A 13,712-nucleotide genomic window follows, 5' to 3' on the forward strand; every position below is an offset into this window, starting at 1 on the left:
TGTTCCAGTAGGTCTGACAGGACAAAGACGTACATGCTTTGGTGCTTCAACATGATACTGTGTGTGAAGTGGGAATCCCGGAGTGGGTGTGTCTTCTTTGTCGTCACTATAGCATTGACACAGACGGAGGGAGCAGGTGGTGGATGTCATTCACCAGCCTCAGCATTAATTATTGAGATTTCTTTCACCATGGTGAGCTCAGGGAAGCAGTCTCTTAATTTCGTCTGGGCTATTTAATCAATAGGCCTACTGGGACATCTATTTTTACCAGCAAAAAAAAAAATGGGAAGGGAAATTTGACAAATATTTAATAATAACCTAGGAATTTGAGATGCTTTTTAACTGTCAGACCCACGGACATTTAGGCAAATCTTAGAGGCAAACACAGGTCCATACACACAGACAAATCAAGATAATGCAGCCAAAGCTGTGACATCACTGCCCTCCCCACCGTGCTGATTGGTGGAGCCATGCTTCTAGCTGATCTCTCTCCAGCGGCAGCGTATGATGATACACAGAGGCAGTGCAGCGGGGGCTGTGCACATCCTCACAGGCATGGCTCCTCTGGATGGAAAAAACACAGCAAGATGGAAGGATGGGATTGTAAACGACCGGCTCCGTTAGGGTCTTCCTCTCTGCCATCTGTGCGTGTGTGTCTGTGTGTGTCTGTGTGCTTGTGTGTGTGAGAGTGTCAGGGAGGAGGGGACGTTATCCACACAGCCTCCAGCAGCTCTTTTGCTTCCACCGGGGAAACCGGGCAGCCAGATCCGTTGTGCTTCCTGCTTGAAAGGGAAAGGAAAAAGAACAGCTGTGCATTTTTTTGTATCAGTTTTCCAACGCAGATTTTGTTTCCACATGTACATATATGTACCCTGGAACTGATGAAAGGCAAAAGGAGAGAGCCGGAGAGTGGGGTGTAGAATGGCTCACTACAAGGAGGTATCTGTCAGAAAGACTTCTTTAAATCTGGTGACTGGATTTTTTCAGTATCTACGTGGTAAGTAGGGCAGCAACATCCTCCATCTCTCCTCTGTGTGCACATACGTAGCTAATCTGGGATATAACTAGGAAATAACAGATGCTAATGGTGTGTAGGTGAATCTACATGTACTAGTTACAGTATTGTGCTGCACAAACACAGCTGTATGTGGACTTCATCTGTGTGTGTGTGTGTGTGTGTGTGTGTGCCGTGCTTCAGTAAGCATCCCCTGTGCATCAGAAAGAAGCATTTGCCCGCGGGTTAACTCCACGTCTTTGCTCCCTGTTTAGTGGTCGCATTGCTTCCTTCGACACGTGACCGCTGCCTATATCTCTCAGGGTGGGTGGTTAAAAATGGCCACTCTGTGCAGTGTGCAGTAGTAGCCTACCGGCATTCGTGACAGGGTGTTAGAAATCCGTCCTACACGCAGCAACGGCACCACTTTCGCAAAGAAATCAATTGTTTGGTCTTACTTGCTGCATAATGCATGAGGCATTGTGACTGAATATATTATTAGACCACAAAGGAGGCGGGAGGGGGGTGACCAAAACAATCAACACAGGGATGTGAGATGTGTTGGCAGAAATTGTCTCCCCACTCACTCTCTAATCTCCTTTGTATGACCTCTTTCTGAAAGCTCCGGAACGTCACTCATACGAGCACCGCCTAGCCCGTGTTATTCACGCCGCACACGTCTCACCGTTACCAAATTTGTTCTTAGTAACATGTTCGGTGCAGGGTGGCAGAAATGCTACTCGACACACCCGAAGCAGTGTAAAAATGACATAGCATGAGTTTGGTAAAAGTTCTAGAGATTAATATTTGATGGGTTTTACGATTGTGCGGCAGTTTTAAACCCAACTATATACACATCTAGAATCAATCAGCAGCCACTTCTTAGGAAGAGCAAATCTGTGACCTCTGATCATCAAGTATTACTCTGAATTTACTGTCCGCATTTGGTTGTGTGTCCTTTACGTGTATCAGCAGCTCCTGTGCTCACAAGCGTGTGGATTAACAGTCAACCGTCTTTGTGTCTCATGTGGCGTCTTTCGTGTGCTGCATTCACATGACCTTTGTGCCTTTCATTTTCAGATGAGCAGGAGGCAGTGCAGAAGAGAACCTTCACAAAGTGGATCAACTCTCATTTAGCGAAGGTAAGTGTGGATTTTCGAAATGTGCTCCGCGATTTACATTGGTATACAATGGAGGAACGAATGAGAGGTTTGTGATGTTTTACTGGTAGTCATGAGGATGCAGCTTCTCTCTGGTCCTGTGGTATTTCAGGCTACTTACCCGTCACGTCCCTCTGAAGGAAGTCAAGTCAAGTCAAGTCATTTTATTTTGTATAGCCCAGAATCGCAAATTACAAATTTGCCTCAGAGGGCTTTACAGTCTGTACACATACGACATCCTCTGCCCCGAAACCCACCATCGGCACAGGAAAAACTCCCCAAAAAATGAAAAAACCCTTACAAGAGGGAAAAAAGGGAAGAAACCTTAGGGAGAACGTCAGAGAAGGGATCCCACTCCCGGGATGGACAGACTACAATGGATGCCATGTGTACAGAATGAACAATGTATAATACATGCAATTCCTATGACAGAAATGATTCAAGTAATTGTGAGTAGTAAGCCAGGCGCACAGCACGACCACTGCAGAGGCAACCACCATCAGATAGAACCACCATCCACAGAATCCTGTGGGGAGGGAGAGCACAGAGATTTTAGGAGAGGGTAATGTCGGTTTATGAGTAAAGTAATATAATTAATATCTAAAATAATGATGATGAAACACACTTCAAGATGAGCTTTGCCGTCTCACCATAATAGACCCCTAATAACACCACTGAAAAGATATAGTTACATTTGTCCAGTGTGTTAAACCATCTTGCTTGTTGAGCATTTGAGATCATATCACGTTATCATGGAAAGTGGATCTAATGATGGAGAGGGAACACGCAGTAGAATAAACCTGAGACTATTCTGGTCACTTCTCATGGTGTCGTGCGAAGCGTCAAGAAGAGGTCTTGCTGCTGGTTGCTTAGTGGGTCGAGCTTCTGTACCACAAGTGTAGTGGGTTCATGCGCACATTATTCTTTCTGTGGTGTATCAGGTGTGTCTGTGCCCGCGCTGTGTGTGACTGAGTGCGCGTGTGGGTGTTTTGTTGTTTGTGTGAGTGTGTATTCGTGGACGGGCTTGGCAGGGCTAGTGATGCTGTGTGCAGATGGAGAGCAGGAGGGCGAGGACAGTTCCCTGTAGGCAGTCGTTTGCTTCTAAATGTCAGCCATGTAAATTACACCGCTAACACATTTTAAGCTTAAATACTGGATTAGGTCAGACTGTGCATTAGATTATGCACAGTGAAGAACTGCTCAGAATTCTGATTACGTACCGGTGTTTTGTGACTGTATTCACTGATGACACAGCGGAGTGTTCAACTGCTAAGCCGCCGGGTTTAAGTCTGTACCCTGGCACAGAGATTTGGTTTTTGTTGAGCCTGATCTGCCTGCACATTACTTCAAAGCGTGGCTTCTAAAACTCAGCTATGTGATGGGCCGGAGCAGAGAGGCTGTGTTGGTCTGTTCGTCATTGTTCATGCACTGCACTCCAGCACTCTCACTGTGCATACTAATAGGACTAATGTTGCATCATGAGAGAGCTCCAACGGTGATAAATGGAAAGAACAGCTTTTTGCATGACTGATGATGGCTTATAGAGCAGTAACATTTACAGACGAAAGCGTTCTTCCAATAGTTTAGTGTGTTTGAGTGAATTATGAATTCAGCTCTGAATGCATTGTGTATTTTCTGAGCTTAAAGTTGTCAGTGTGACAGCTGTTTCTTTTTCCTCTGAGTTTGTATTACTCAGCAGTTTTTTCAATGGTTTTTAGTTTTCTCACGTGATTCTGTGGCTCAGTTAATAGATTTTCCAGGGTCAGGAGGACATAGGCTATATTTGCATGACTGTGCAAATTGATGAAATTAAAAATAATACATGTAGTATATATATTTGTGTTTTTTAATCTAGTGGCACAAAAACATGACTAAACTTTTGTGACAGTGAGAAGAGAAGTGTACAGAATAACAGGACAGACGCTTGCCTCTTCACACTGCTTTGCCCTAATTAGGCAGCCAACTACATCCTGTCATGGAATATGTTGAGTTGTGAAATGACCTGTATATGGTGCCAAATAAAGAATTCCCATGGCAAGTTTGGCTTGTAATTAAAGCTTCACACTGCTGAATAATAACACATTTGTTTCCTTTGCTTATACCGTAATGGTCAGTAGTTTCTAACGCCATCATTCAACCAGAGATTTTATAGCTCTGTAAATGTGTGGATATGATATCAGGAGACAGCCCCCATTAGGGTTAAATGAGTACCATCGCCTTAGGACCGGGCACCAGGCCACTGCTGAGGGATAGGCACCATCTTCTCAGCCGCAGGGAGGCTCTGTGGTTCTGTCTAACAAGCCTGTTTCTCACAAACTCCTCATCCCTGCCAATGGACCAGAATACTAATATCCTTTCGCACTAAAAATGTAACCGTGCAACGTTGCTGCTTCTATAGATGCATTGGTTCTCAAGACTGATTCATTTGAATTAATGAATGTTTTCTCTCCGCCAGTACAAACCACCACTGGAGGTTAACGACCTTTTCGAGGACATCAAAGATGGGGTCAAACTTTTGGCTCTCTTGGAGGTTCTGTCTGGTCAAAGACTAGTAAGTAATACCCATGACTTGAAATAAATTCTACTAAGCTATGAATGCTTTGATTTACGTCCTTGATTTAAGTATGGATTTAAATTAAGGGGATCAGACACCGTGTATGATATCTGCATTGAATAACCAATATGCAAATCAAGGCATGCTTTTGTTCTGGGTCAGCTTCACTTTAATTTGTACACGTATCTGGGATTCCCTATATTATGTAAGGCTCCATTCATGTCTTGTTTTGAAAGTGTGAAACGGCAAACACATTCTCTAAATATCTCACAATAACCGCTGCGTCATAAAGATTTAAGTTTAACATAATTATGAGCTGAGCCCCTTCACTAGTCCCTAATCCTATCCTGAACGCTCAAACCGGCACTTAACCTCAAAAACACAGTGCAACAGCTATTTGAGGTAATGAAAGCCTTCCAAAATGTCCTCATAATGATCGTATAAAACCAACATATCAATACAAGCCCACACACACATAAACACACTGGACTAATAGGGATTTAGTAATCAGACCTGTTTTGTCATCTGTAAAGCTGTTACTTAGCAAGTGATGGTTGGTTGTCGTGGTGAATACTGCCTGATGCTTTTAATTACTGCTTCCAGAAGTTGACCTCTGTTGTTTTCTATCAGCCCAAAAATTCACTTAGACGGTGTTGAATGTGGTTCTCGCTCAGGTTTTAAAGCATAGGATTACTCTTAAAACTGCTTCGACACTTTTTCTGTGAAAAAAACTGCTAATATTCTTTCACTATTACTACTACTACTAGTAACTTCAGCTAATTTGTTACAATATTTCAAAGCAGTAAATGGTTGAATAAAGATCAGCTTTGTATAACATGGCATTCCCAGCCAGCTTGATTCTTACTGTGTGTCCACTGTGTCTTAAGCCCCGGGAGCAAGGCCGCCAGCTGAAAAGGATCCACTGGGTCTCCAACATCGGCACAGCGCTCAAATTCCTGGAAGGCAGGAAGGTAAGCGTTCAGTGATTTCAACAGTTTCACCAATGTTTTGAGGTATTTTTCTCCACAGTTAAATATCAGCAGTGTCCTGTCATAAAGAAGTCCAGAGTAGGGTTAAGAACTCATGAGAGATGGCAATTAATTAAATATTTGTCAGTGTGCATAAGGCGTGCACTATACTCAGAGAAGCAGCAGATAGAACATAACTCCTGGCTCTTTAAAGCCTGTGTCCCACTTTACATCTGGGCTCCCTGAGGACGGAGACTTACATTGTTGTGATCTCTCTCCCATCACGTGTGCCTTCAGTCTGTGTATCGAGGATCCCCGGTCAGTTAACCGCCCTCTGTGATCACATACTTGCATTCTTTTCATTTGCACGTTTGGATACATTTCCGTTTCAGTAAATGCCGTCATAACGAGTTTCTACTGACATGCATTGTGATGCATTTTGACTAGAACACTGGTTGCTGATGTGTTTCTCCACAGTTCTGAGCTTATTAAATGTAAAGATGTAAACATGAAAAATAGAGGCACTTCAACAATGCACGGTTTCCTGTATTGTGGTATCTCTGCTTTTCCTTAAATGCCTACTCAAACACAATTCTCTTTTTTTCTTCTGTGTTTGTCCACTGGTTTGCTTTTCATTGTGGCTGTTTCGGCCTTCCTGGTTGGGCTATGTTACAGTACTGACCTGCAACAAAGACCTGACCTGAAACCTTCCATTTTCTTTTAATATAATGGGAATTCTGGGAGTTTCTGGGGGTGAGAAAGCAAAATAAAGCTTCCAGAGCTATTTTCCATCATAATTCTCTGCTTTGTTTTCTGTTTCAGATCAAACTTGTTAACATTCATGCCACTGACATCGCCGATGGACGACCATCAATTGTCCTTGGCTTGATATGGACCGTCATCCTCTACTTCCAGGTAAAACTTAACCCTAAATCCTGAAAGTTTGATAATAAGCTCTCACTCCACCGTGAGTTGATGCCCTCCACTGTATAAAGTGGAACTCACTGGAGGGATTGTGTCACGTCCAAAAATACTTCCTTTGTTCATGTTGCTATGGTGACAGATCCTTTTCTCCATTTAGATTGAGGAGTTAACCAGCAACCTTCAGGCCTTGTCCAACAGCAACTCTTCTTTGGAGAGTTTAGCCAGCTCTGAAGCAGGAAGCCCTCCCATGAAGCGGAAGGGGGTGACAAAGTTTCAGGGCAATGCCAAGAAGGCCCTGCTCAAATGGGTGCAGTGCACAGCAGCCAAGTATGTCACGTAAAAACATTTGTTGATATGGTTGAAGATACATCCTCTATGCGGTATATAAAACATTAGATGGATAAGATTAAGGAGGTGATGTTTTTGCATTACAGAAATTGTCCCGTATTTGTTTTTCAGGTATCACGGAATTGAGGTTAAGGATTTCGGTCCGAGCTGGCGCAACGGTGTTGCGTTCCAGTCGGTGGTGCACGCCATCAGGCCAGACCTGGTGGACATGGAGGTGGTGCGGAGGAGAAGCAACAGGGAGAATTTGGAGGAAGCCTTTGCACTTGCAGAGAATGAGCTGGGTATTCCCCGCCTGCTGGATGCAGAAGGTGCCCTCGATCTTTCCTTTTGCCTACAATAAATATACTAGTGTCGTAGTATTAGGACAAGATGGCCTTAAATATAAGTGTTAAACAGTTGAGTATTTGGAAGTTTGTCCTTGTGATTGTCACATAAAAACAGCAAATATACTGTGTTTTCTTCAAGGGGGGGTGCAGTAGTCAGGCCAACGGTTCTGTCGACGGGGGGGATAGTTGGTGCGAGGGAAAACACTGTATAGTTTTATTGCGTTTAGAGCGTTAGCATTTGTGATTAATTGTGTGCTGAGAATGACTGCAACCCTCCTTAGGAAGGAGGAAGTGAAGCAATCAGTGGTACCTCTGCAGCCCTGTCGGCACAAGAGCCACGATACTTTAATGCACAAACATTGGCACTGAAATGTCTCCGCTTTTACAGCCAAAGCTGGAGAAGAAATAATATACATATACAGTACATCAAGCTCTCAAGCATGCAGAGTGTTGTCCTCTTGAGGACAAATATAATGCATCTGTTGTATCTGTCCTTTATATCTATAGGTAGGAAGTGTTTTTTTGCCATCTGCTATTTTTAAAATGTGTAAAATGTTTGTGTTGCTCTGTAGATGTGGATGTAGACAAGCCAGATGAGAAATCCATCATGACATATGTGGCTCAGTTTCTCAAGCACTACCCAAACCCACACCACTCTGAGACTGATGGACAGCAGGATGAGGTACTTTGTTTATAACATTTGTATATAATCGCATATAACCAGTCATACATTGGCGAATATGTGGGACAAATATTGTAATACTACTAAAATATGTTTATTTCAATTATTGAATTACAAATGTTATTGCCTGACATATTTCCCATAAATGTCCCAGTGCAGTGGTTCCCTAACTGGGGGTCCGACAGGGGGGTTGCGCCTTCTTCACCAACACAGCCACGACAGTAAAAAAACAAAAAGCAAAAGCGAGACTGACATGAGATCTTTACATGCGACTATGTTACAGGCTACAAGCGCACAAGCATAGTAAAGAGGAACAGAGAGAGGAAGAGGGAGAGATAGAGGGAGAAAGATAGAGACATGGTTTGAAAAACTTTCTTTTAATTGTGGAAATATACTTTTTTGCGCTGTTCTCTTCAATTTTTATATTTGAAGTAAATGTACTTGAAAATATGCAAAAGTGCAATGTATATACACAACACTTTATTTTTGATATTGCAATTAATTCAAACCCAAAGAAGGAACAGCCCATTTTTGGGGAGGGAAGGAGAAAGGGGGGGTCTCTATAACCCCTACAAGGGGCCCTGAGAGAAAAGGTTTGGGAACCACTGTTCTGGTGCATCACCATTCACAAAGAATGACTACAGGAAGAGATGAATGATGATTATGCTTGATTTAAACATGCTTTCACTGCTGTTGTGCTTTGTTGTCTCACTTGTCATTTTATCACATTAAACTCTCATCATAGCATGAACACAGTAGGAATATTATCATCCAAATTTTGCTTTTACGTCACCAAACTTTCCTTTCTCCATCTACTTATTTTTTGTGTGCACATTAAGCTGCTTCTTGGCTCAATTCCCACCTTTGCACTGTCAGTGCCAGTACTTCAGGTGAGCGTTTAGGTCATAGTGCTGCATGCTCTCTGTCTGGAGTGTAATCACGACTCACGCTCTTCCCATTTCCGATCCACTTTGCTTCTTTTTTCCTCCTTGCTATTCTAATATATTTTGTGGTGTGTTTGCATCTCTTTGTGTGCTTTGCTGCTTTCCTGGATAGTTTGGCCCCCAAGATATAGAACAAATGCTGGAGGTATGTTTCACTAAATTAACAGATAATCTGACGTTTTTAAGAAGAGGCCTGTGTCCAAACCCCTCCTCTTTCTTCCGTGACTAAAAGCATCTAATCTTTGCTAAGGAATAGAGGTTGGAGACAGAAATGTGCTTCTTGAATGTCAATTTAGTGCATGTTTCTCAATATTTTTGTTCACAATCAGTTTATTCTTGAGACTCTGAGCTGTCTTTTCCCTGATTGTGACAGAGAGAGGAGCGGAAGATGCTGAGAGAGCTGAAGGTATTTCTAGATCAGCTGGAGAGAGATGTGCTGCAGGCACAAGGAGCAGAGGGAAACCTCACTGACAAATATCAGGTGGGTCAGCCCTGGAAAGTGAATCCTTCCATAACATTCTGATGTGACAAAGACATTCATCAACTCTAACTTTACCTTTTTCTTTTGCAGGCATTCAAGAGCTTCCGTGTACAGTATGAAATGAAGAAAAAGCAGACGGATCCGCTGCTGCAGCCAGTCCACAGAGACGGGAAGCTGTCCGTGGACCAAGCTCTGGTCAAGCAGGCGTGGGACCGCGTGTCTGCCAGGGTAATTGAACCGCAAACTTCTACATAGCATGAAGAATTTACGACAAGCCACACAGAAAGGACTTCTTCTGACAGTGAATCGTACCCAAATTAAAGAGAACCTGAGGATGGATGATACATTTTCCGTTTTCCGTTATTTCTCTTTATTATTTTCTGTGCTCAAAAATTGTATTGCCACAGTGAAGGTGTCATAGTGAGAGAAACGATACTCAGGGTTCCTCTCATCACCGAACTGACAGAGTTGAGTGGGATGGGAGCGCTCAAACAAGAGGGTAGGAGACAGGAACATTCATTGCTCATCGGGCAGTTTGCTCCACTGGACATGCACAAGTCATCTAGACTGGCATAAAACTCCTTTGAGGTCTGATTGCTTATGGACATGTGGAAATGTTTTGATCAGCGTAGCCTCCACTGTGGTGGGATGTTGTTTTGGTAGAGTGTTTTTTTAATGGATGGCAATTGCAGCTGCTGGACTGGCACATCCATCTGGACAAATCCCTGCCTGGTCCTCTGGGAGTGATTGGAGCCTGGCTGCACAGGGCAGAGATGGCTCTGAGAGAGGACATTCCCATCCAACATGCTCATGAGGAAACAGCCAATGTTCTGCACAGAAAACTAGAGCAGCATAAGGTAACACAAGGAACCTTTGAGTTTAAATATGTATGCTGTACCTGATGTACCATGCCATTGACCTGGTCTAAATCGTTTTACGCACAGACGGTTCAAATGAAAGTCAACGTAAACAAGATGTTATGTAATTCGATTTGTGCAGGAGGTTTTAAAGAACTTGGAGTCGCACAAACAAACCTTCCAGCAGATCCACAAGGACAGATCAGTGAATGGGGTTCCCGTCCCTCCTGAGCAGCTGCAAGATATGGCTGAAAGGTAAGACCTTTAGCAGAATGATCATATATACATGCTATCTTTTTAATTCATTAGATGCACAGTCTGTTTTAATTAGTCATCAGTTTGGTGTTTCTATTCGTTTATAATCAGGTAAAACATTTTCCTGCCTTTTGTAAAATCAAAGCAAAAATAAAAAATTTGGTGAACAATTACTCTTTGATTTGCAGGTTCAATTTTGTGTCCACGTCATCCCATGCCCACTTGATTAAACTAGAATTCTGGGAAATGAAGTATCGACTGATGGCATTTCTTATGTTGGCTGAGTCAAAGCTCAAGTCCTGGATAATTAAATATGGAAGGCGGGACTCTGTGGAACTCCTGCTGCAAACCTACCTTGTAAGTGGAAATTATTGGTGCTGTACATGCGGTATTTTAAAACTTGCTGTGTCCACCAGACTTTTTAATCTCAAATGAATGTTTGCCTTTCTGTTCCAGACTTTTGTTGAAGGCCACCAGTTCTTTGAGCAGTATGAGGTCATCTTCACAGGCCTCAAGCAAGCTGCGGAGGTTTATGTAAAGTCAGACAGTTCAAGTAAGATTCTTCTCTGTTTCACTGCCAATTATAATTTTATGCAAATATATATATATATATATATATATATGTATATGTATTATCTGTATATACTGAATTCATACATCTTTTTGGCTCATGGTAAACAGTCTTATTATTGATTTCATGTTACAGGGTCTAAGACCTGTAACAAAGGTAAGTCCAAATACAGCCCGACGGCCTTTAAATCCTTAGCTTTGCTTGTCTTCTGAGCCGTTTGTTTCTGTAAATGTGGGCCTTCACTTTTAATTTCTAACATCTGCAGAACTGAAAATTTATGATATGGCATTATGCATGAAAAAGTAACCATGATTGCATCAATTGAATGCTATGGCAGCATGATCTTTCTAACCTAACAGACTGTAGCATCAGCCTAGTGACCACATACCAGTAGTGGACATAATCTGTTAATGTTGTACATGTTAGTACCATATTGGTTTCAACAAAACCAAACTTGTTCCATTATTAACTTTCAGTTGATGAAGCAGAAGGGGTAAGTAAATTCCTCGGTGAGGCCACTTGTCAGTGGAGGAACCTGGCTTTGGAGGTGCGCAGTGTTCGCAGCATGCTGGAGGAGGTGATCACTAACTGGGAGAAGTACAGCAGCACAGTGGCATCTTTGCAGGCCTGGCTGGAGGACGGGGAGCAGATGCTCAATCAGTCAGAAAATTCCAAACGCGTAAGTACAATGACAGATACTAGAAATGGTAGATGTTGTCATTTGTAATATACAGCTCGTATTTGTGCTTTTTGGTCATATTTTGGTAACAAAGGATTGTAGTCTCTGCTGCAAAGATCTTTGTTTCCCTTTCCACTTTTAGGATTTCTTCAGAAATCTCTCTCACTGGATGCAGCAGCACATGGACATGAACGATGCTGGGAACTTTCTCATCGAGACATGCGATGACACAGTCTCACGAGATCTGAAGCAGCAGCTTCTTCTGCTGAACGGGAGGTGGAGGGAGCTGTTTGTCAAAGTCAAACATGTAAATGTCATTTTAAAAAAACGTCAACCATCAACTTAAGTTTTCAATTAATAAAAAATGGAATGAATGATCCGCTGACTGTCTTCCTCTGTTTTATTGGCAGTATGCAAGAGCAGACGAAGTAGATAAATTGAGACAAGACTACCAAGATGGGATTAACACTTTGAAAATGTTCATGGATGCAACCGATGAGAAGATGAATGCTCCTGTCCAAGTATCGTTCCTGAACGTCAGGGCCTTTGTTCAGGATGTTGAGGTAAGCTGCTGATTTGCTTATCCTCTAGACTTTTTTCAATCTCTCTACTGTGCCAATTATACTTTATATCCCAATTTACTGTAGGAGGTCAAGCACAAAGTTCCAGCAATGGAAGCCGCCTGTAAGGCAGCGAGCCGCACTGCTCAGCTGTTGGCCAAAGACACTCCACAAGAGGAAGTTTCACAGATGATGGCTGTGATGGCCTCAATCAAAGAGCAGCTGAGCAAGGTATGTGCATCTATTTATACAGTGTGTCATTCACTCGTTTGGATTGATTTTGTGTGTAAATGTGTTTTCATTATAGTAAAACAAAATATATAATCTTAGCTATAAGGTGAACAAAAGCCTAATACATAAATATTGTAAATAATTGTTTACCTTGCCTTTTCTTTTTCTTTGATAAAAAGGCACGGCTGCCAATTTGCAAATTCCATGCAAATGATACATTTAGGAATATGGAAGGAATATAAAAGAAAGTTGATTGCTGACATGGTGTTAAAGTAGAAAAAGTTTGATATTTCAAAAAAGAGAAAAAACGACCAGTCACACGTGATTCACTTTTATCAACATGCTCTCCTCCAATCAGGTAAGGGAGAGGTGTTTGCCTCTGCTGAGGGACTCCCAGTCTCTATTACCTCCACTGGAAGAAATGGAGAAGAACATCACAGGCTTCTACCAGGCTCTGGAGAAGGCCAGTCATATCACCAGCACCGGCGACCTTGAGGGACCAGTAGACTTCAAACAAAACTGCCAGGTAACTAATGCAAGAGTCTCAAAATGTGGCCATCCCAATTTTAGGTACATAGATGAAAACATTTCATAACATACATACCAAGCATACTTGGGTGGTCCCAATGTTTTAAAGTGAAAAGCACGGCTTCAAGGTAGGAATAAAAGACTGACACTCTGCCATTGAATGTTCCAGGAGCTGGTGACCTTCACACATAGCTGTAAGAAGTGTTTAACAGCCATTGAGAGAAATCACCAGACCATCCAGAAAATAATGAACAGCAGTAACACCCTCCAGTACATGGACATGAGTCTTCTGCAGAAAAGAGTAGCAGACCTGCAGTCCTCCTCACAGGTACACTGACTGCAAAGACCTGTCTTCATTTCTGTTTACCTTTTAGGACTGTTTTGGTATTAAAAAAACGTATTTGTGTTAAGGGCATGATTAAGGAATCTTCAGAGTGGAGGAAGCATGTAGAGGCCAACAGCTGCCTCATGAAGAGGTTTGATGAGTCACGGATAGAGCTGGAGAAGGTGCTTAAAATGGCACAAAACTGCCTGACAGAAAGAGGCAACCCAGAGGAGCTGCTCAAGAAACACACAGTAAGACGGCGCCCTGTGCAAGATTCACAATGTATAATGTAATGTAGTTTGTGTCCTGGCTCAGAATGGAACAA

At 42.5% G+C, this 13,712-nt stretch overlaps 1 protein-coding gene across 14 annotated transcripts in view; it reads left to right on the forward strand.

The window, feature by feature from the left end:
- Window positions 1-13,712, forward strand: part of syne1b (spectrin repeat containing, nuclear envelope 1b) — a 75,436-nt gene that overhangs the window by 8,011 nt on the left and 53,713 nt on the right. For 6 of the 14 annotated variants that reach the window (XM_078089691.1, XM_078089703.1, XM_078089699.1 and 3 more), the window contains exons 1-23: window positions 485-997; window positions 2,075-2,136; window positions 4,610-4,705; window positions 5,596-5,679; window positions 6,499-6,591; window positions 6,758-6,927; window positions 7,060-7,256; window positions 7,847-7,956; window positions 9,013-9,045; window positions 9,274-9,381; window positions 9,472-9,609; window positions 10,074-10,238; window positions 10,381-10,493; window positions 10,682-10,850; window positions 10,950-11,046; window positions 11,200-11,220; window positions 11,541-11,743; window positions 11,886-12,050; window positions 12,154-12,306; window positions 12,391-12,534; window positions 12,893-13,060; window positions 13,232-13,390; window positions 13,474-13,638. In XM_078089691.1, coding sequence (XP_077945817.1) covers window positions 922-997; window positions 2,075-2,136; window positions 4,610-4,705; window positions 5,596-5,679; window positions 6,499-6,591; window positions 6,758-6,927; window positions 7,060-7,256; window positions 7,847-7,956; window positions 9,013-9,045; window positions 9,274-9,381; window positions 9,472-9,609; window positions 10,074-10,238; window positions 10,381-10,493; window positions 10,682-10,850; window positions 10,950-11,046; window positions 11,200-11,220; window positions 11,541-11,743; window positions 11,886-12,050; window positions 12,154-12,306; window positions 12,391-12,534; window positions 12,893-13,060; window positions 13,232-13,390; window positions 13,474-13,638 — 2,889 coding nt within the window. In that variant the 5' untranslated portion in view covers window positions 485-921. Of the gene's footprint in view, window positions 1-484; window positions 998-2,074; window positions 2,137-4,609; window positions 4,706-5,595; window positions 5,680-6,498; window positions 6,592-6,757; window positions 6,928-7,059; window positions 7,257-7,846; window positions 7,957-9,012; window positions 9,046-9,273; window positions 9,382-9,471; window positions 9,610-10,073; window positions 10,239-10,380; window positions 10,494-10,681; window positions 10,851-10,949; window positions 11,047-11,199; window positions 11,221-11,540; window positions 11,744-11,885; window positions 12,051-12,153; window positions 12,307-12,390; window positions 12,535-12,892; window positions 13,061-13,231; window positions 13,391-13,473; window positions 13,639-13,712 lie in introns of those variants that run through there. The other 8 variants (XM_078089696.1, XM_078089702.1, XM_078089692.1 and 5 more) reach the window with 7 other exon arrangements.

Source organism: Gasterosteus aculeatus, chromosome 15 (assembly GCF_964276395.1).
Source record: "Gasterosteus aculeatus chromosome 15, fGasAcu3.hap1.1, whole genome shotgun sequence".
Taxonomy (NCBI): Eukaryota; Metazoa; Chordata; class Actinopteri; order Perciformes; family Gasterosteidae; genus Gasterosteus; species Gasterosteus aculeatus.